The sequence below is a fragment of the Chlorocebus sabaeus genome, chromosome X (assembly GCF_047675955.1).
Source record: "Chlorocebus sabaeus isolate Y175 chromosome X, mChlSab1.0.hap1, whole genome shotgun sequence".
NCBI lineage: Eukaryota > Metazoa > Chordata > Mammalia > Primates > Cercopithecidae > Chlorocebus > Chlorocebus sabaeus.
The window spans coordinates 150,529,934-150,544,333 of NC_132933.1; the positions used below are offsets into that span (position 1 = coordinate 150,529,934).

A 14,400-nucleotide genomic window follows, 5' to 3' on the forward strand; every position below is an offset into this window, starting at 1 on the left:
AACTTCTATTTTATTTTTTAAATTAAAAAAAAATTTTTTTTGTTTTGAGATGGAATCTCACGCTGTCACCCAGGCTGGAGTGCAATGGCGTGATCTCGGCTCACTGCAACCTCCGCCTCCCGGGTTCAAGCGATTCTCCTGCCTCAGTCTCCCGAGTAGCTGGGATTACAGATACACACCATGACACCCAGCTAATTTTTTTATTTTTATATTTTTAGTAGAGATGGGGTTTCACCATGTTGGCCAGGCTGGTCTGGAATTCCTGACCTCATGATCCACCCGCCTTGGCCTCCCAAAGTGCTGGGATGACAGGTGTGAGCCGCTGCGCCCGGCCTCAACTTCTATTTTAGATTCAGGGGGTAGATGTGCAGGTGTGTTCCCTGAGTATATTGCATGAAGCTGAGGTTTGGACAACAAGGATCCCGTCACCCAGGTAGTGAGCATAGCACTCAATAGTTTTTCAACCCTTGCCCCATCCCTTCCTTGCCCCATTGAAATCCTCAGGGTTTCTGGTTCCCATCTTTATGGCCATGTGTACTTGGTGTTTACTTCCCAGTAAGAAGTGAGAACGTGTGGTATTTAGTTTCCTGGTTCTGTGTTAATTCACGGAATGGCCTCCACCTGCATCTCTATTGCTGCAAAGGACATCATTTTATGCTTTTTAATGGGTGCGTAGTATTCCATCGTATAGATGCACCACACTTTAGTAAGAATTGAATTACCGTTTGAGCCAGCAAAAAATCCCATTACTGGGTATGTACCCAAGGGAAAGTCAGTCATTCTGCCACAAAGACGCATAGACTGTGTGTTCATTGCAGCACTGTGCGTAATAGCAAAGACATGGAATCAAACTTAGGTGTCTGTGAACTCTGGATTGGACAAAGTTTGGTTTTTTTTTTTTTTTTTGAGACGGAGTCTTGCTCTGTCACCCAGGCGGGAGCGCAGTGGCACAATCTCAGCTCACTGCCATCCCCGCCTCCCTGGTTCACACCATTCTCCTGCCTCAGCCTCCTGAGTAGCTGGGACTACAGGTGCCTGCCACCACGCCAGGCTAATTTTTTGTGTTTTTTTTTTTTTTTTTTTTTTTTTGAGACGGAGTCTTGCTCTGTCAACCAGGCGGGAGTGCAGTGGCACAATCTCAGCTCACTGCCATCCCCGCCTCCCGGGTTCACGCCATTCTCCTGCCTCAGCCTCCTGAGTAGCTGGGACTACAGGTGCCCGCCACCACGCCTGGCTAATTTTTTGTGTTTTTAGTAGAGATGGGGTTTCCCTGTGTTAGCCAGGATGGTCTCGATCTCCTGACCTTGTGATCCTCCCGCCTCGGCCTCCCAAAGTGCTGGGATTGTGAGCCACCGCACCCGGCCGTCTTTTTTGTTTTGTTTTGTTTTGAGACAGTCTCACTCGGTCACCCAGGCTGGAGTGCCATGGCATGATCACAGCTCCCCACAGCCTCAACCTCCCAGGCTTGCGTGATCCTCTGAACTCAGCGTCCCGGGTAGCTGGGATGACAGCCGTGTGCCACCTTGCCCGGCTCATTTTTTGGTTCCTTTTTCTGTTTTATGGAAATGGGGCTTCACCATGTTGCCCAGACTGGTCTTGAACTCCTGGGCTCAAACGATCTGCCTGCCTTTGGTTTTCCAAAGTGCTGGGGTCACAGGCAGGAGCCACTGCGCCTGGCCCGTTTGGGTCTTTTGAGAAGCACACACCAAGAAGGAATGTCGTGGGCCAGAGATTTACTAGGGAGACTCGGTGTGAAGGGTCAAACAGGTGCTGGCAGAAGAAAGTGGAGGAAGCTTTTCAGACGACGGTGTCAGTGCCCCACACCTGTGAAAAAAGAGAGGGAGAGGCACTGGGTAGAAGGAGCGTCCAGCTGGTTTTCTGAGCACGCTGAGTCACTGGCTGTGAAAACCCAAAAGCCTGAGGAAGCCCGATCTTGCGAAACATGTTGTCCATCTGCAGAGGCACCGGCTGGGTGGTGTCTGGTGACTGTTGCAACCTGCTGTCTGTGTGCGGGGGTGTCTGTGTGGGTACATACAGATTTCTCAGCTCCAATGCCAGCTTCCTGGTCCATAAGGAAAACACTAAACTCTTCTCGCTGAAGTTAGAAATGCAGCAAGGATCCATTCTGCAATCTGCGATGCTTTTATTTATTTATTTTTGAGCTGGGGTCTCACTGCGTTGCCCAGGCTGCAGTGCCGTGGCACAATCGGCTCACTGTGTGTTTTCAGGGAAGACCCCACGGGCACCTCCAAAACCATGGTGGCATGACATTCTCTCCGAGACCCGAGGGCATCTTGCCATGGCCTCGACTCTACTCTTACGTGTTTACAGAGGGGCCTAAAGGTTTCCTGAGAGAGGTTTTCCACACTCTCGATGACCAAGTCTCGTTTCAGTGTTGCTGCTGTTTCTGTAGTATCAGCAGGACGGTCTCTTCCCATGCCTTTTTAAGCTGCCAGTTGTTTCTGAATTTGTTTCATGTTGATTTTGTTAGCTTTTTCCTGGCATACCATCATGTGATCGGCAAAGTCTATTTTGACTCTCCCTCTGCAGTTCTTGTATCTGTTGTAGTTATTTATCTGACCACGCTGGATGATATCTCCAGTAACATGTTAAATGACAGGGTGCACTCCTGGAATCGCAGCTCTTTGGGAGGCTGGGGTGGAAGGATGACTTGAGCCCAGGAGATCAAGACCAGTCTGGGCAACACAGCAAGACCCCATCTTTACAAAACAATAGTAAAAAAAATAACCGGCTGTGGTGGCTCTCACCTGTAGTCCCACCTACTTGGGAGCCTGAGGCAGGAGGATCGTTTGAGCCCAGGAGGTCGAGGCTGCAGCAAGCTATGATTGTACCACTGCACTGCAGCCTGGGCAATGTAATGAGACCCCAGCTCAAAAAAAAAAAAAAAGCATCACAGAGAACAGGATGGATACTTGCTGCTTTTCTAACTTTAGCTGGAAGATTTTAGTGTTTTCTTTATCGACTAGGAAGTTGGCATTTTGGGGCTGAGAAATATGAGTGTACACACACAGACACACCCTCACACAGACACAGACTTATACACACACAGCATGTACACACACAGACACACCCTCACACACAGACACACCCTCACACAGACACAGACTTATACGCACGCGGCATGTACACACACAGACACACCCTCACACAGACACAGACTTATACACACGCGGCATGTACACACACAGACACACCCTCACACAGACACATACTTATACACACACGGCATGTACACACACAGACACACCCTCACACACAGACACAGACTTATACACACGCGGCATGTACACACACAGACACACCCTCACACAGACACATACTTATACACACATGGCATATACACACACAGACACACCCTCACACAGACACAGACTTATACACACACAGCATATGTGCATAGCGTGCGTGTTCGTAATTAGGATTTAATAATATATTCCGATTTTTAAAATAAACTTAGTAAATTAAGAACATCAGTACATCTACTGAGACTACATGTAGTAGTTCCAAGTCCCTCAGCTTCGGTCGGGAACATGGGAATGTCATTGTACAACTTCTACCTTCGGGTTGCGAGGAATACACCAGAAAACCTAAGCGTGTGGAAAACTTATGCTGCAGTGTTCTCGGTGGACGTAACTTTTCATCGATTCACGTGTGTATCAAGCCAAATAGTAAAAGTCTTACACACCGAGAGGATTGTTCACACAATACTGTCAACGAAATGTACGGGCTGACAAGTAACAAATTATACGTTGAACAGCCCCCCCCACAGGCCGCACCTGCTCATACCGTCACCCTGGCGATGGAATGTTTTCAACATAGGAATTAATTTGGGGGGAGAAGAGACACAAAATTTTACACTTGGGAAAGGCAAAATGTAAAAGCAGCATAGGCCTTTTCGTTTTATTTTATTTCATTCTATTTTATTTTATTTTATTACACTTTAAGTTCTGCAGTACACGTGCAGAATGTGCGGGTTTGTTCCATAGGTAGACATGCGCCATGGTGATTTGCTGCACCCATCAACCCGTCATCAATATAAGCTATTTCTCCTAATGCTGTCCCTCCCCTAGCCCCCGCCTCCTGACAGGCCCCGGTGTGTGATGTTCCCCTCCCTGTGTCCGTGTGTTCTCATTGTTCAACTCCCACTGATGAGTGAGAACATGCGGTGTTTGGTTTTCTGTTCTTGTGTGAGTTTGCAGAGAAGGATGGTTTCCAGCTTCATCCATGTCCCTGCAAAGGACATGAACTCATCCTTTTTTATGGCTGCTTAGTATTCCATGGTGTCTGTGTGTCACATTTTCTTACTCTAGTCTATCATTGATGGACATTTGGGTTGGTTCCACGTCTTTGCTATTGTGAACAGTGCCGCAATAAACATACGTGTGCACGTGTCTTTATAGCAGAATGATTTATAATCCTTATTGCTATTTAAATTACCTTTGTATTTTTATAGATTCGTGGGTATGAGTACACTTGTGTTACACGAATATATTGCATAGTGCTAATGTTTGGGCTTTTAGTGAGGCCATCAGTTAAATAATGTGCATGATAGCCAATAGGTAATTTCTCGTCCCTCGTCCCATCCCACCCTGTGACACCTCTGAGTCCCCAATGTCTATTATTGTGTGCTCTATGTTGATGTGTACACATTATTTAACTCCCACTTATAAGGGATAACGTGTGGTATTTGACTTTCTGTTTCTGAGTTGTTTCACTTAGGATAATGGCCTCCAGTTCCCTTTGTGTTGCTGCACAAGACACAACTTCATTCCTTGTCATGGCTGTGTACTATTCCATGTTATATATGTGCCGTATTTTAAAAAATCAGAATATCTGTCGGTGGACACTCAGGCTTTATGTTTTAATAAAGAACCTTCCAAATATGTTGAAGAAAATAATCTCCTGCACAAAATTTGAAGAAGGTCATATGTGTCTGTAATAATTCACAGAAAGCGACTTGCCTGACTTCCTGCCTACAAAATCCACTTTTCCCTCAGTCTTTCCTTCTCCAGGAAATTCATGGAAGTTCCCTTCTGGCATTTTCTCAGCCCCCCCGTACAAGGACTCATTCTTGCCTCATCGTGTCCCCGTCTCTGTCCTTGCCTTGTGATTGGTTTTTGACTTTGCACATGACATGTCTGACTCCCACCAGCACCCCTGTTGCCTGCACCTGTGAGACACGTTCTGAATCCACCACCTCCCATACCACCTGTGCTGAACTGTGCCCGAGCTCCCCCGTCAATCCCTGGGACTGCTGCAGGGGACCCTTGATAGCCCTGTCTTCCTCCAGCTCGAGGGGATTCTCCACGAGTCTGTCCCTTCATTCCTTCCTGTGAAACATATCACAGATTCAGCTCAGAGCCCTGTGATGACGCCTGGTCTGCCAGAGAGAAAGAAGCTCATGAACTCTGCGGGGTGCCCCTGCACCTTCTTCCCTCCTCTCTTCCCTCTTTCCACGTGCTTGGCTCCAGCCCACCAGCCGCCTTCCTCTTCCTATAATATCCCAGGCGTGCTAGGCTTTTGCTCTCACCGTCACAGCATCAGCTCAGGATACCCTCCTCGGAGGGTTTTCCTCTGATCCTCCATCCAGAATCACCGCATCTACCTCTCCTCTTCTTCCTTTGCTCGGGCTTTCCTTCGAAGTTCATTCATAACTGGAAGATGTGAGATCTGGAAAGTTCTGGATTATTGCCAGACACATCTGTGTATTTAGAGTGGATGGTATCTTACCCAGGGGAACGAAATCTCCTGGAGGCAGAGAACATGTTTATGTTGGTCTAGTTCGTTTCCCTGTATGCTGGGCACCGAGTGTGGGCTCTACACATATTTTATAAAATAAGAAGGGAAGGGTTGGAATAGGGACAGAAGGAAGGACGAAGAAAGGAAGGAAAGAGGGAGGGAAGGAAAGAGGGAAAGAAGGAAGGAAAGAGTGAGAGAAGGAAGTAAAGAGGAAGGGAAGGGAAGGTAGGAAGGAAAAAGTGAGAGAAGTGAAGAGGAAAGGATGGAAGGATAAAGGAAGGAAAGAGGGAGGGAAGGAAAGAGGAAAAGAAGAAGGAAGGAGTAAGACAAGGAGGGATAGCATTAGGAGATATACCTAACGTAAATGACCAGTTAGTGGGTGCAGTGCACCAACATGGCACATGTATACATGTACAAACCTGCACGTTGTGCACATGTACCCTAGAATTTAAAGTATAATAAAAAATAAATGTATGAAAAAAAGAAGAAAGGAGGGAAAGAGGAAAGGAAAGAAGTAAAGAGGGAGGGAAGAAAGGAAGGAAAGAAGGAAGGAAGGAGGAAGGAAGGAAAAAGGGAGGGAAGGAAGGAGTGAAGACAGGAAAGAGGGAGGGAAGGAAGGAAAGAAGGAAGGAGAATAGAAGGAAGGAAAAAGGGAGGGAAGGAAGGAATGAAGAAAGGAAACAGGGAGGGAAGGAACGAGAAAGGAAGGAAGGAAAAAGGGAGGGAAGGAAGGAATGAAGACAGGAAAGAGGGAGGGAAGGAAGGAAAGAAGGAGAGAGGGAGGGAAGGAAGGAGTGAGGCAGGGAAGGAATGAAGGAAGAAAGGAAAAAGAAGGAAGGAGGAAGGAAGGAAGGAAAGAGCGAAGGAAGGAAGGAAAGATGGAGACAAGGCAGGGAGGACAAATGGAAGGAAGAAAAAGAAATACAAATCTCTGCCCAAATGTGGATCACTTGTCTTAACCAGAAATTCAAGTGAGATGCTCTCTGCACCTGTGCTCTCAGCAGCTGTGAAGCAAACCGTATTAACCATGTCTTTTATTTTCTGGGTTCTGATGCGTGACTTCCATGACCTTGTCAGCCCTAGAGACCCTGCCCCTCCCACGGCTAGCGAATCCCGGAGGTGGTGAACAACCCATCTATGAGCCTGTCTTTCGTATGCAAAGCCACCAATCCAGAATCCGCCCCCAACCATCTCCTTTATTGGGCTTGCCTATTCCACGTCACTCTCCACCTGCCGTAACCACCCCAAAACCAGGTACCAGAGTCAGGGACAGCCCCTGTGCCGCAGAGCCTGCTGAAATCATTGACACCAGCCCGCGCTAAGCCTCCTCACCTGTTCCTTCCCTTGGAAACCACAAGGAGAGCTCTTGTCCCCTTTGTCTTCCCACCTGACCAAACTGGGTGTGCCCCTGTGTGGTCCTGAGTGGCGTGACACGCCCCTCCTCTTGGAACCTGTGAGTAACAAACCACTTGCTCAAGAGCAGCCTCCTGATCTGTTGGCCCCACCATACCTACATCCTGATAAAGTCTACATTTTACAACGCAAACGAACAAAGGTGTCCTGCCCGGTGCTGCCCCCAGAGCAGAGGTTAGTTCAGGATTCTCGCTCGCCTCTGAAACGGTATCCATGCTGCAGACCTTTCTGCCAGTCACATGGACAGCATATTCCAGCGCCTGCCAGGGACTCGTAGGGGATGACAGGGGATTTATCAGGTGGTTTTTTATTGCACTGTCATTACGCGAGGCTAATCCACTTTAATACATTCATGCCTCCTGAGCCTGTGGGAATTCAAGAGGAACAGAAGCAGAAAGAATGGAACCGTCACTCCCTTTGGCATCCTGCGTCTCTGGAGGCTTAATTCTTACAAATATGTGCTCTGCTTTGAAATCTTAGTTTGATGATTTTCTCCTCTTCTTTTTCAGGTTTCCCCCGACAACCTGACCGTGTCGCTATCGTGACGGGAGGGACAGATGGCATCGGCTATTCGACGGCGAAGCATCTGGCGAGACTCGGCATGCATGTTATCATCGGTGATGACTTTTACAGTTACTTGTGTTTTTTGTTTTTTGAGTTTTGTTGTTGTTGTTGTTGTTTTTGTTTTTGAGGCAGGGTCTCAGTCTGTCAGCCCACGCTGGACTGCAGCGGTGCGATCTCGGCTCACTGCAACCTCCACCTCCTGGGTTCAAGCGATTCTCCCACCTCAGCCTCCCGAATACCTGGGTTTACAGACGGGCACCACCACGCCCAGCTCATTGTTGTATTTTTAGTAGAGATGGTGTTTCAATACACTGGCCAGGCTGGTCTTGAACCCCTCAGCTCAAGCCATCCACCTGCCTTGGCCTCCCAGAGTGCTAGGATTACCGGTGTGAGCCACCATGCCTGGCAGTTAGTTGTGTTTTATACCTAATGTGAGCTACTTAGTTGTTCATTTAGACATGTATGCAAATGTTGATTTGCATATAGAAAATTCAGTCAGATCCACAAAACTCATAAAGGTGATATTCAAAACCTGGAAAACACAGGAAATTGTTGTACTGTTTTGGAAATAGATACATGTGCTGCTTCCATATTGATCCTGTGTTTTTTTTCACATGGTTTCCTGGAAGAAAATAACCATATATCTTTATTACTTTACTAGGGCTGCTATAACAAAGTATCTGAAGGAGACTGGAGGTTAATAAAAAGCCAAAATTTAGTTTCCACAATTCTGGAGGCTGCACGTTTCATATCACAATGAGGGCAGGGCTGGTTCCTCCTGTGGCCTCTCTCCTGGGCTTGGAGACACCGTGTTCTCCCTGCGTCCGTCCTCACAGGGTCGTTTCTCTGTGTGTTTTCATCTCGTCTTCTCCTGAGATGTCTTCGTGTATTTCAGGCTGCTATCACACTATGACCATAGACTGGGCGGCTTATGCACAACAGACATTGATTCTCCCACAGTCCTGGAGGCTGGAAGTCTGAGATCCAGGGGTGGGCAGGGCTGGTTCCTCCTGAGGCCTCTCTCCTTGGCTTGTAGGCGCCGTCTTCTCTCTGTGTCCTCACAGGCTCGTCCCTCTGTGTGTGTCTGTGTCCTTATATGCTCTTCTTACAAGGACACCAGTTCGATTAGATCAGGGCCCACTTTAGTGACCTCATTTTACCTTAATCACCACTTTAAAGACCTTATTTCCAAACACAGTCACATTCTGAGGTCCTGGGGTTTAGGACTTCAGTTTATGAATTTTGTTCAAACACAACCTCCTGACAGAATCTGAACAGTTTTGTGGGATACTTGTTTTTTCTGCATCCATGCCCTGTAGACACTCGATGTTTGATTTCTGCTCTTCTTTTTGAAAATCTCTCTAAAAGCTTATCGTGAGCTCTGACTCCTCTTTAGGTGGGACCTCTTCAGGTCTCCCTTCAACTGGGGACATGAGGACAGTTGGAATCAACCCATTCCACTATTGTCAGTGAAGGAGAGGGAGAGGGGGAGGGGGAAGAAGAGGGGTTGGGTGAAGGAGAGGGAGGGGAGAGGAGAGGGGATGGGGGAGGGGGAAGGAGAGGGAGTGGGGGAGAGAGGAGAGGGGGTTGGGGGGAAGGAGAGGGGGTGGGGGAAGAAAAGGGGGCGGGGGAGGGGGAAGGAGGGGGGTGTGGGAAGAATAGGTGGTGGGGGAGGGAGAAGGAGAGGGGATGGGGAGGGGGTGGGGGAAGAAGAGGGAGCGGGGGACGGGGAAGGAGAGGGAGTGGGGGAGGGAGGAGAGGCGGTGGGGGGGAAGGAGAGGGGGTGGGGGGAAGGAGAGGGGGTGGGGGAAGAAAAGGGGGTAGGGGAGGGGGAAGGAGAGGGAGTGTGGGAAGGATAGGTGGTGGGGGAGGGAGAAGGAGAGGGGATGGGGAGGAGGTAGGGGAAGAAGAGGGAGCAGGGGAGGGGGAAGGAGAGGGGGTGGGGGGGAGGAGAGGGTTGGGGGGGAAGGAGAGGGGGTGGGGGAAGAAAAGGGGGTGGGGGAGGGGGGAAGGAGAGGGGATGGGGAGGGGGTAGGGGAAGAAGAGGGAGCAGGGGGGGGAAGGAGAGGGGGTGGGGGGGAGGAGAGGGGGTGGGAGAAGAAAAGGAGGTGGGGGAGGGAGAAGGAGAGGGGGTGTGGGAAGAATAGGTGTTGGGGGAGGGAGAAGGAGAGGGGACGGGTAGGGGATGGGGAAGGGGGAGGGAGCGTCAATTGCATACCTGGAGAAGTTTAAATCAGCTAGCTTAAATGATGTGTGGAGATGAGCTTGGAAAAATAAAAACCTTAATGCGTATGGTGCTCACTGTTGACACCACCTGAATTTTAATTAATTATTTTCACACAGGATCCTGTTCTGTCAGCCCAGGCTGCAGTGCAGTGACGTAATCATGGCTCACTGCAGCCTCAAACTCCTGGCCTCAGGCAATCCTCCTGACTCAGCCTCACGAGTCGCTGGTACTACAGGCATGCACCCCCATGCCAAACTCTATTTATTTATTTATTTTTGAGACAGAGTCTTGCTCTGTCACCCAGGGTGAAATGCAGCGACACGATCTCGGCTCACAGCATCCTCTGCTTCCCGGGTTCCAGCGACTCTCATGCCCCAGCCTCCCGAGTAGCTGGGATTACAGGTGCCCACCACCATGCCCTGCTAATTTTTGTATTTTTAGTAGAGATGGGGTTTCGCTTTGTTGGCCAGGCTGGTCTCACACTCCTGACCTCAGGTGATCTGCCCGCCTCAGCCTCCCAAAGTGCTGGGATGACAGGCATGAGCCACTGTGTCTGGCCCCGGCTTATTTTAAAAAAATTATTTTGGTGGCTGGGCGCCGAGATGGCACCACTGTACTCCAGCCTGGGTGACAGAGTGAGACTCGGTCTCTAAAAAATAAACAAATTGTTCTGGAGGTACAGGCTCTTGCCATGTTGCCCAGGCTGGTCTGGGAACTCCTGGGTTGAGGTGATCCTCCTACCTTGGTCTCCCGAAGTGCTGGGATTACAAGTGTGAGCCACTATGCCTGGGCACCCTTAGCTTTTAATGAAAGACTGTTATGATGTCTGCTTTTATAAACATCATACTGTAGGTCTGGTTTTAGATATGCAGGATCATATTCACTTAAGACTTTCTAGGCCGGGCACAATGGCTCACACCTGTAATCCCAGCACTTTGGGAGGCCGAGGCGGGCGGATCACGAGGTCAGGAGATCGAGACCATGCTGGCCAACATGGTGAAACCCTGTCTCTACTAAAAATATAAAAAGTAGCTGGGCATGATGGTGCATGCCTGTAATCCCAGCTACTTGGGAGGTTGAGGCAGGAGCATCTCTTGAGCCAGGGAGCCGGAGGTTGCAGTGAGCCGAGATCATGCCACTGCACTGCAGCTGGGTGACAGAGTGAGACTCTGTCTCAAAAAAAAAAAAAAAAAAAAAAAAAAAAAAAAAAAAAAGACTTTCCAAACCCAATGCCCATTATTGACTGACTTCTTCTTTTCTGCCATTCTTTCTCCTTCTTTCCCTTGTTGTCATTTATGGAAAGATGGTCGTGGATCATAAACAATGCTTAGGGCTGGAGATTTCCACATGAATTCGTCTCAGTTCTTCCTTATCTTGGAGGAGCTCTGTCCAGGACAGAGATTTTTCTGGGCCTTGAACACCTTTCTGGGCAGAAGCCAAAAAGGCTCAAGTGTAAGAGCATGAGTCTGATCTGGTGACCAGGGCTCAGCACGGAGCCTTTCCGGGCCTTGAACCTCTGGATGTCTGTTGATGCCTCATTGTACAGGCTAAAAGTCATCATATTACGAGTCAATGAAGTTGACATGCACGTAAAAAGTATAAGGAAAAACTGAGCTCTCCACATCATCGTATGCACTAAATCTATACGATAGAAACTGTGATATCCTCATGCATTTAAATAGCTGCTCTGGTTCTGAGCCTTGATGGCCATCCACTTGGCTTTGAGTTGGCTCTATCCAAAAATCTCCGTGGCGGTTTCTGCTGGTGCAAACGCACGGCTGCTGCCCACACCTCTGTGTTTTCTCATCTTCATTTGCAAAAGAAGAAAATGCCAACCTTCCTGACGCTAACCTCCTGAATTTCATGCAGGAATCCCCAGGAGTCTTTGACTCAAAGGGGGAAACCCCACGTTCAGCCCATGTGGCCTTCTGTTTGTTCTCCCTGGAGATGCGTGGTTCATGTCAGCGCACATGGCTCCTTGCTCTGTCCTTCACTTAAGTTTCAGCCTTTTTGGCTTTTGCAAAACGTGAGTGCATAACTTAAAATTTTTCTGTGTCATGGCTCTTCTCAACTTTCACATTTTTGAGACAGGGTCTCACTCTGTCACCCAGGCTGGAGTGCAATGGTATGATCTCAGCGCACTACAACCTCTGCCTCCTGGGCTCAAGCGATCCTCCCACCTCAGCCTCCCAAGTAGCTGGGACCACAGGTGTGCACCACCAGGCCTGGCCAATTTTTTGTAGTTTTAGTAGAGGCGGAGTCTCACCATGTTGCTCGGACTTGTCTCGAACACCTGAGCTGAAGCAATCTGCCTGCTTGGGCCTCCCAAAGTGCTGGGATTACAGGTGTGAGCCACTGTGCCTGGACACTTAAAATAATTTTGTACAGGCAGTTCCCTTCCTCATACAACCATCTTTCTCTCATGGGCTTCAGGGTTTGTAAAATAGTATATACATGTGTACTGTTTCACATGATGAAGCTTAGTTTTATTAGATAATGATAACATCTCATTTGGCTATATCATAATGAGGTAATTGAGTAGAAGGTAATGAAATCTTGTGGATTAATGATTTGTTGGGCTTTGGGAGCAGGTGAGCACTTTTTGGTCTATTTCAGTCTCTTTCTTTCCATCAAGCAGTTCTTTTACTCAAAGTTGTATCTAACTCCCACTTGAGCATTTTTTCACCCATTCTTTTTTTTTTTTCTTTGAGATGGAGTCTCGCTCTGTTGCCCAGGCTGCAGTTCAGTGGCACAATCTCAGCTCACTTCAACCTCCGCCTCCCGGGTTCAAGCGATCCTCTTGCCTCAGCCTCCTAAGTAACTGGGACTACAGGCGTGTGCCACCACAGCAAGCTAATTTTTGTATTTTTAGTAGAGAGGACGTTTCACCATATTGGTCAGGATGGTCTTGATTTCTTGACCTCATAATTTGCCTGCCTCGGCCTCCCAAAGTGCTGGGATTACAGGCATGAGCCACTGCGCCCGGCCCCATTCTCTTAATAGACTGGGAGAAGTTAAAAGTTTATGACAATTTCTTGAAATTGTCAAGTTCATCCATGTCCATAACTCTCCTGTCTTGGTGTGTTTGGGCTGCTGTAACACAATACTGCACACCGAGTGGCTTGCAAACCAGAGAAACTTATTGTCCTATAGTTCTCAAGGCTGGAAGTCCTAAGACCAGGGGGTCAGCATGGTCAGATTCTGGTGTAGTCTGTCTTCTAGGTTGTGAATGGCCACTTTCTCCTGTGTCCTCACATGGCAGAAACTGGACGGGGTCTCTTTTATAAGGGTACTAATTCCATTCATGGTGCTCCACTCTCATGACCTAATCATCCCACAAGGCTCCGCCTCCCAACAGAGTCACCAGGGATGTTAGAGTTTCAACGTAGGAACTTCGGACGGATACAAACATTCAGTTTATTGCACCCCCTCTAGATGCAAAAGGATTGGGTTTAGATGAAGAGACCCCGTGAGAGAGGGTGCCCATCTGAGAGAATATTTCTAGAAGGTCTTATGAACTTGAGCACCTCCGTGATCTGTTTACATCTCCCTGGGACCTGAGGAAATCAGAGACAAGACGTAGGACAGGAGGGGTTCTGAGATTTAGCGTGGAATCTGTGAGATGGTGATGGATTCCAACCCTTGGTTTTGACCATCCATGCTAGGTGGATATCTGCTCTGTCATAAACGACACGACAAACTTTGCAGGACTTTCTGTGTCTCAGACTTCTGCCGATATTTGAGATGACTGGGTCAAAACGATGCTGATTTTTCGAACAGGGAGAGCAATTGGTATTCTCTGAAGGTTGGCTGGATGTAGGCCTAGTGGCTTCAATGATGGTGGAGTAGGATGAAGAGAGACCCTCAAGATTGAACAAAGATGGGAGGACTTACGTCCAATACTGGTTATAGTTGACCTTGTGTCTCCTCCAGTGCAATGATCTTTTCGTCTTCTTAATTCTTAATTAAGCTAGGCAATGTTTAATTATTAGTTTAATTCTTCATTAAACTAGGAAGGGAAGAAAACACCCCATTTCTTTGTGCTTTTTTGCCTCATTGTGGTGGTTGAGGTCATGAGGAGGTCTAGTCGGGCAGGTCATGAGGAAGTCTATTGTATGAGGTTGTGATGATGTCTCATTGAGTTAGATCATGGTAAGGTGCAGTTTGGTTCGGTCATGATGAGGTCTAGTTGGGCAGGTCACGAAGAAGTCTAGTTGTATGAGGTTGTGATGATGTCTTATTGAGTTACATCATGATGAGGTGCAGTTTGGTTTGGTCATGATGAGATCTAGTTGGGCAGGTCATGAGGAAGTCTAGTTGTATGAGGTTGTGATGATGTCTGATTGAGTTAGATCATGGTGAGGTACAGTTTGGTTTGGTCATGACGAGATCTAGTTGGGCAGGTCATGATGAAGTCTAGTTGTATTAGGTTGTGA

The 14,400-nt window shown here is 48.1% G+C and overlaps 1 protein-coding gene across 1 annotated transcript in view; it reads left to right on the forward strand.

The window, feature by feature from the left end:
- Positions 1-14,400, forward strand: part of DHRSX (dehydrogenase/reductase X-linked) — a 314,506-nt gene that overhangs the window by 111,462 nt on the left and 188,644 nt on the right. The window contains exon 2 of the mRNA XM_073013905.1: positions 7,683-7,790. Within this exon, the coding sequence (XP_072870006.1) occupies positions 7,683-7,790 (108 nt within the window). The remainder of the gene's footprint in view (positions 1-7,682; positions 7,791-14,400) is intronic.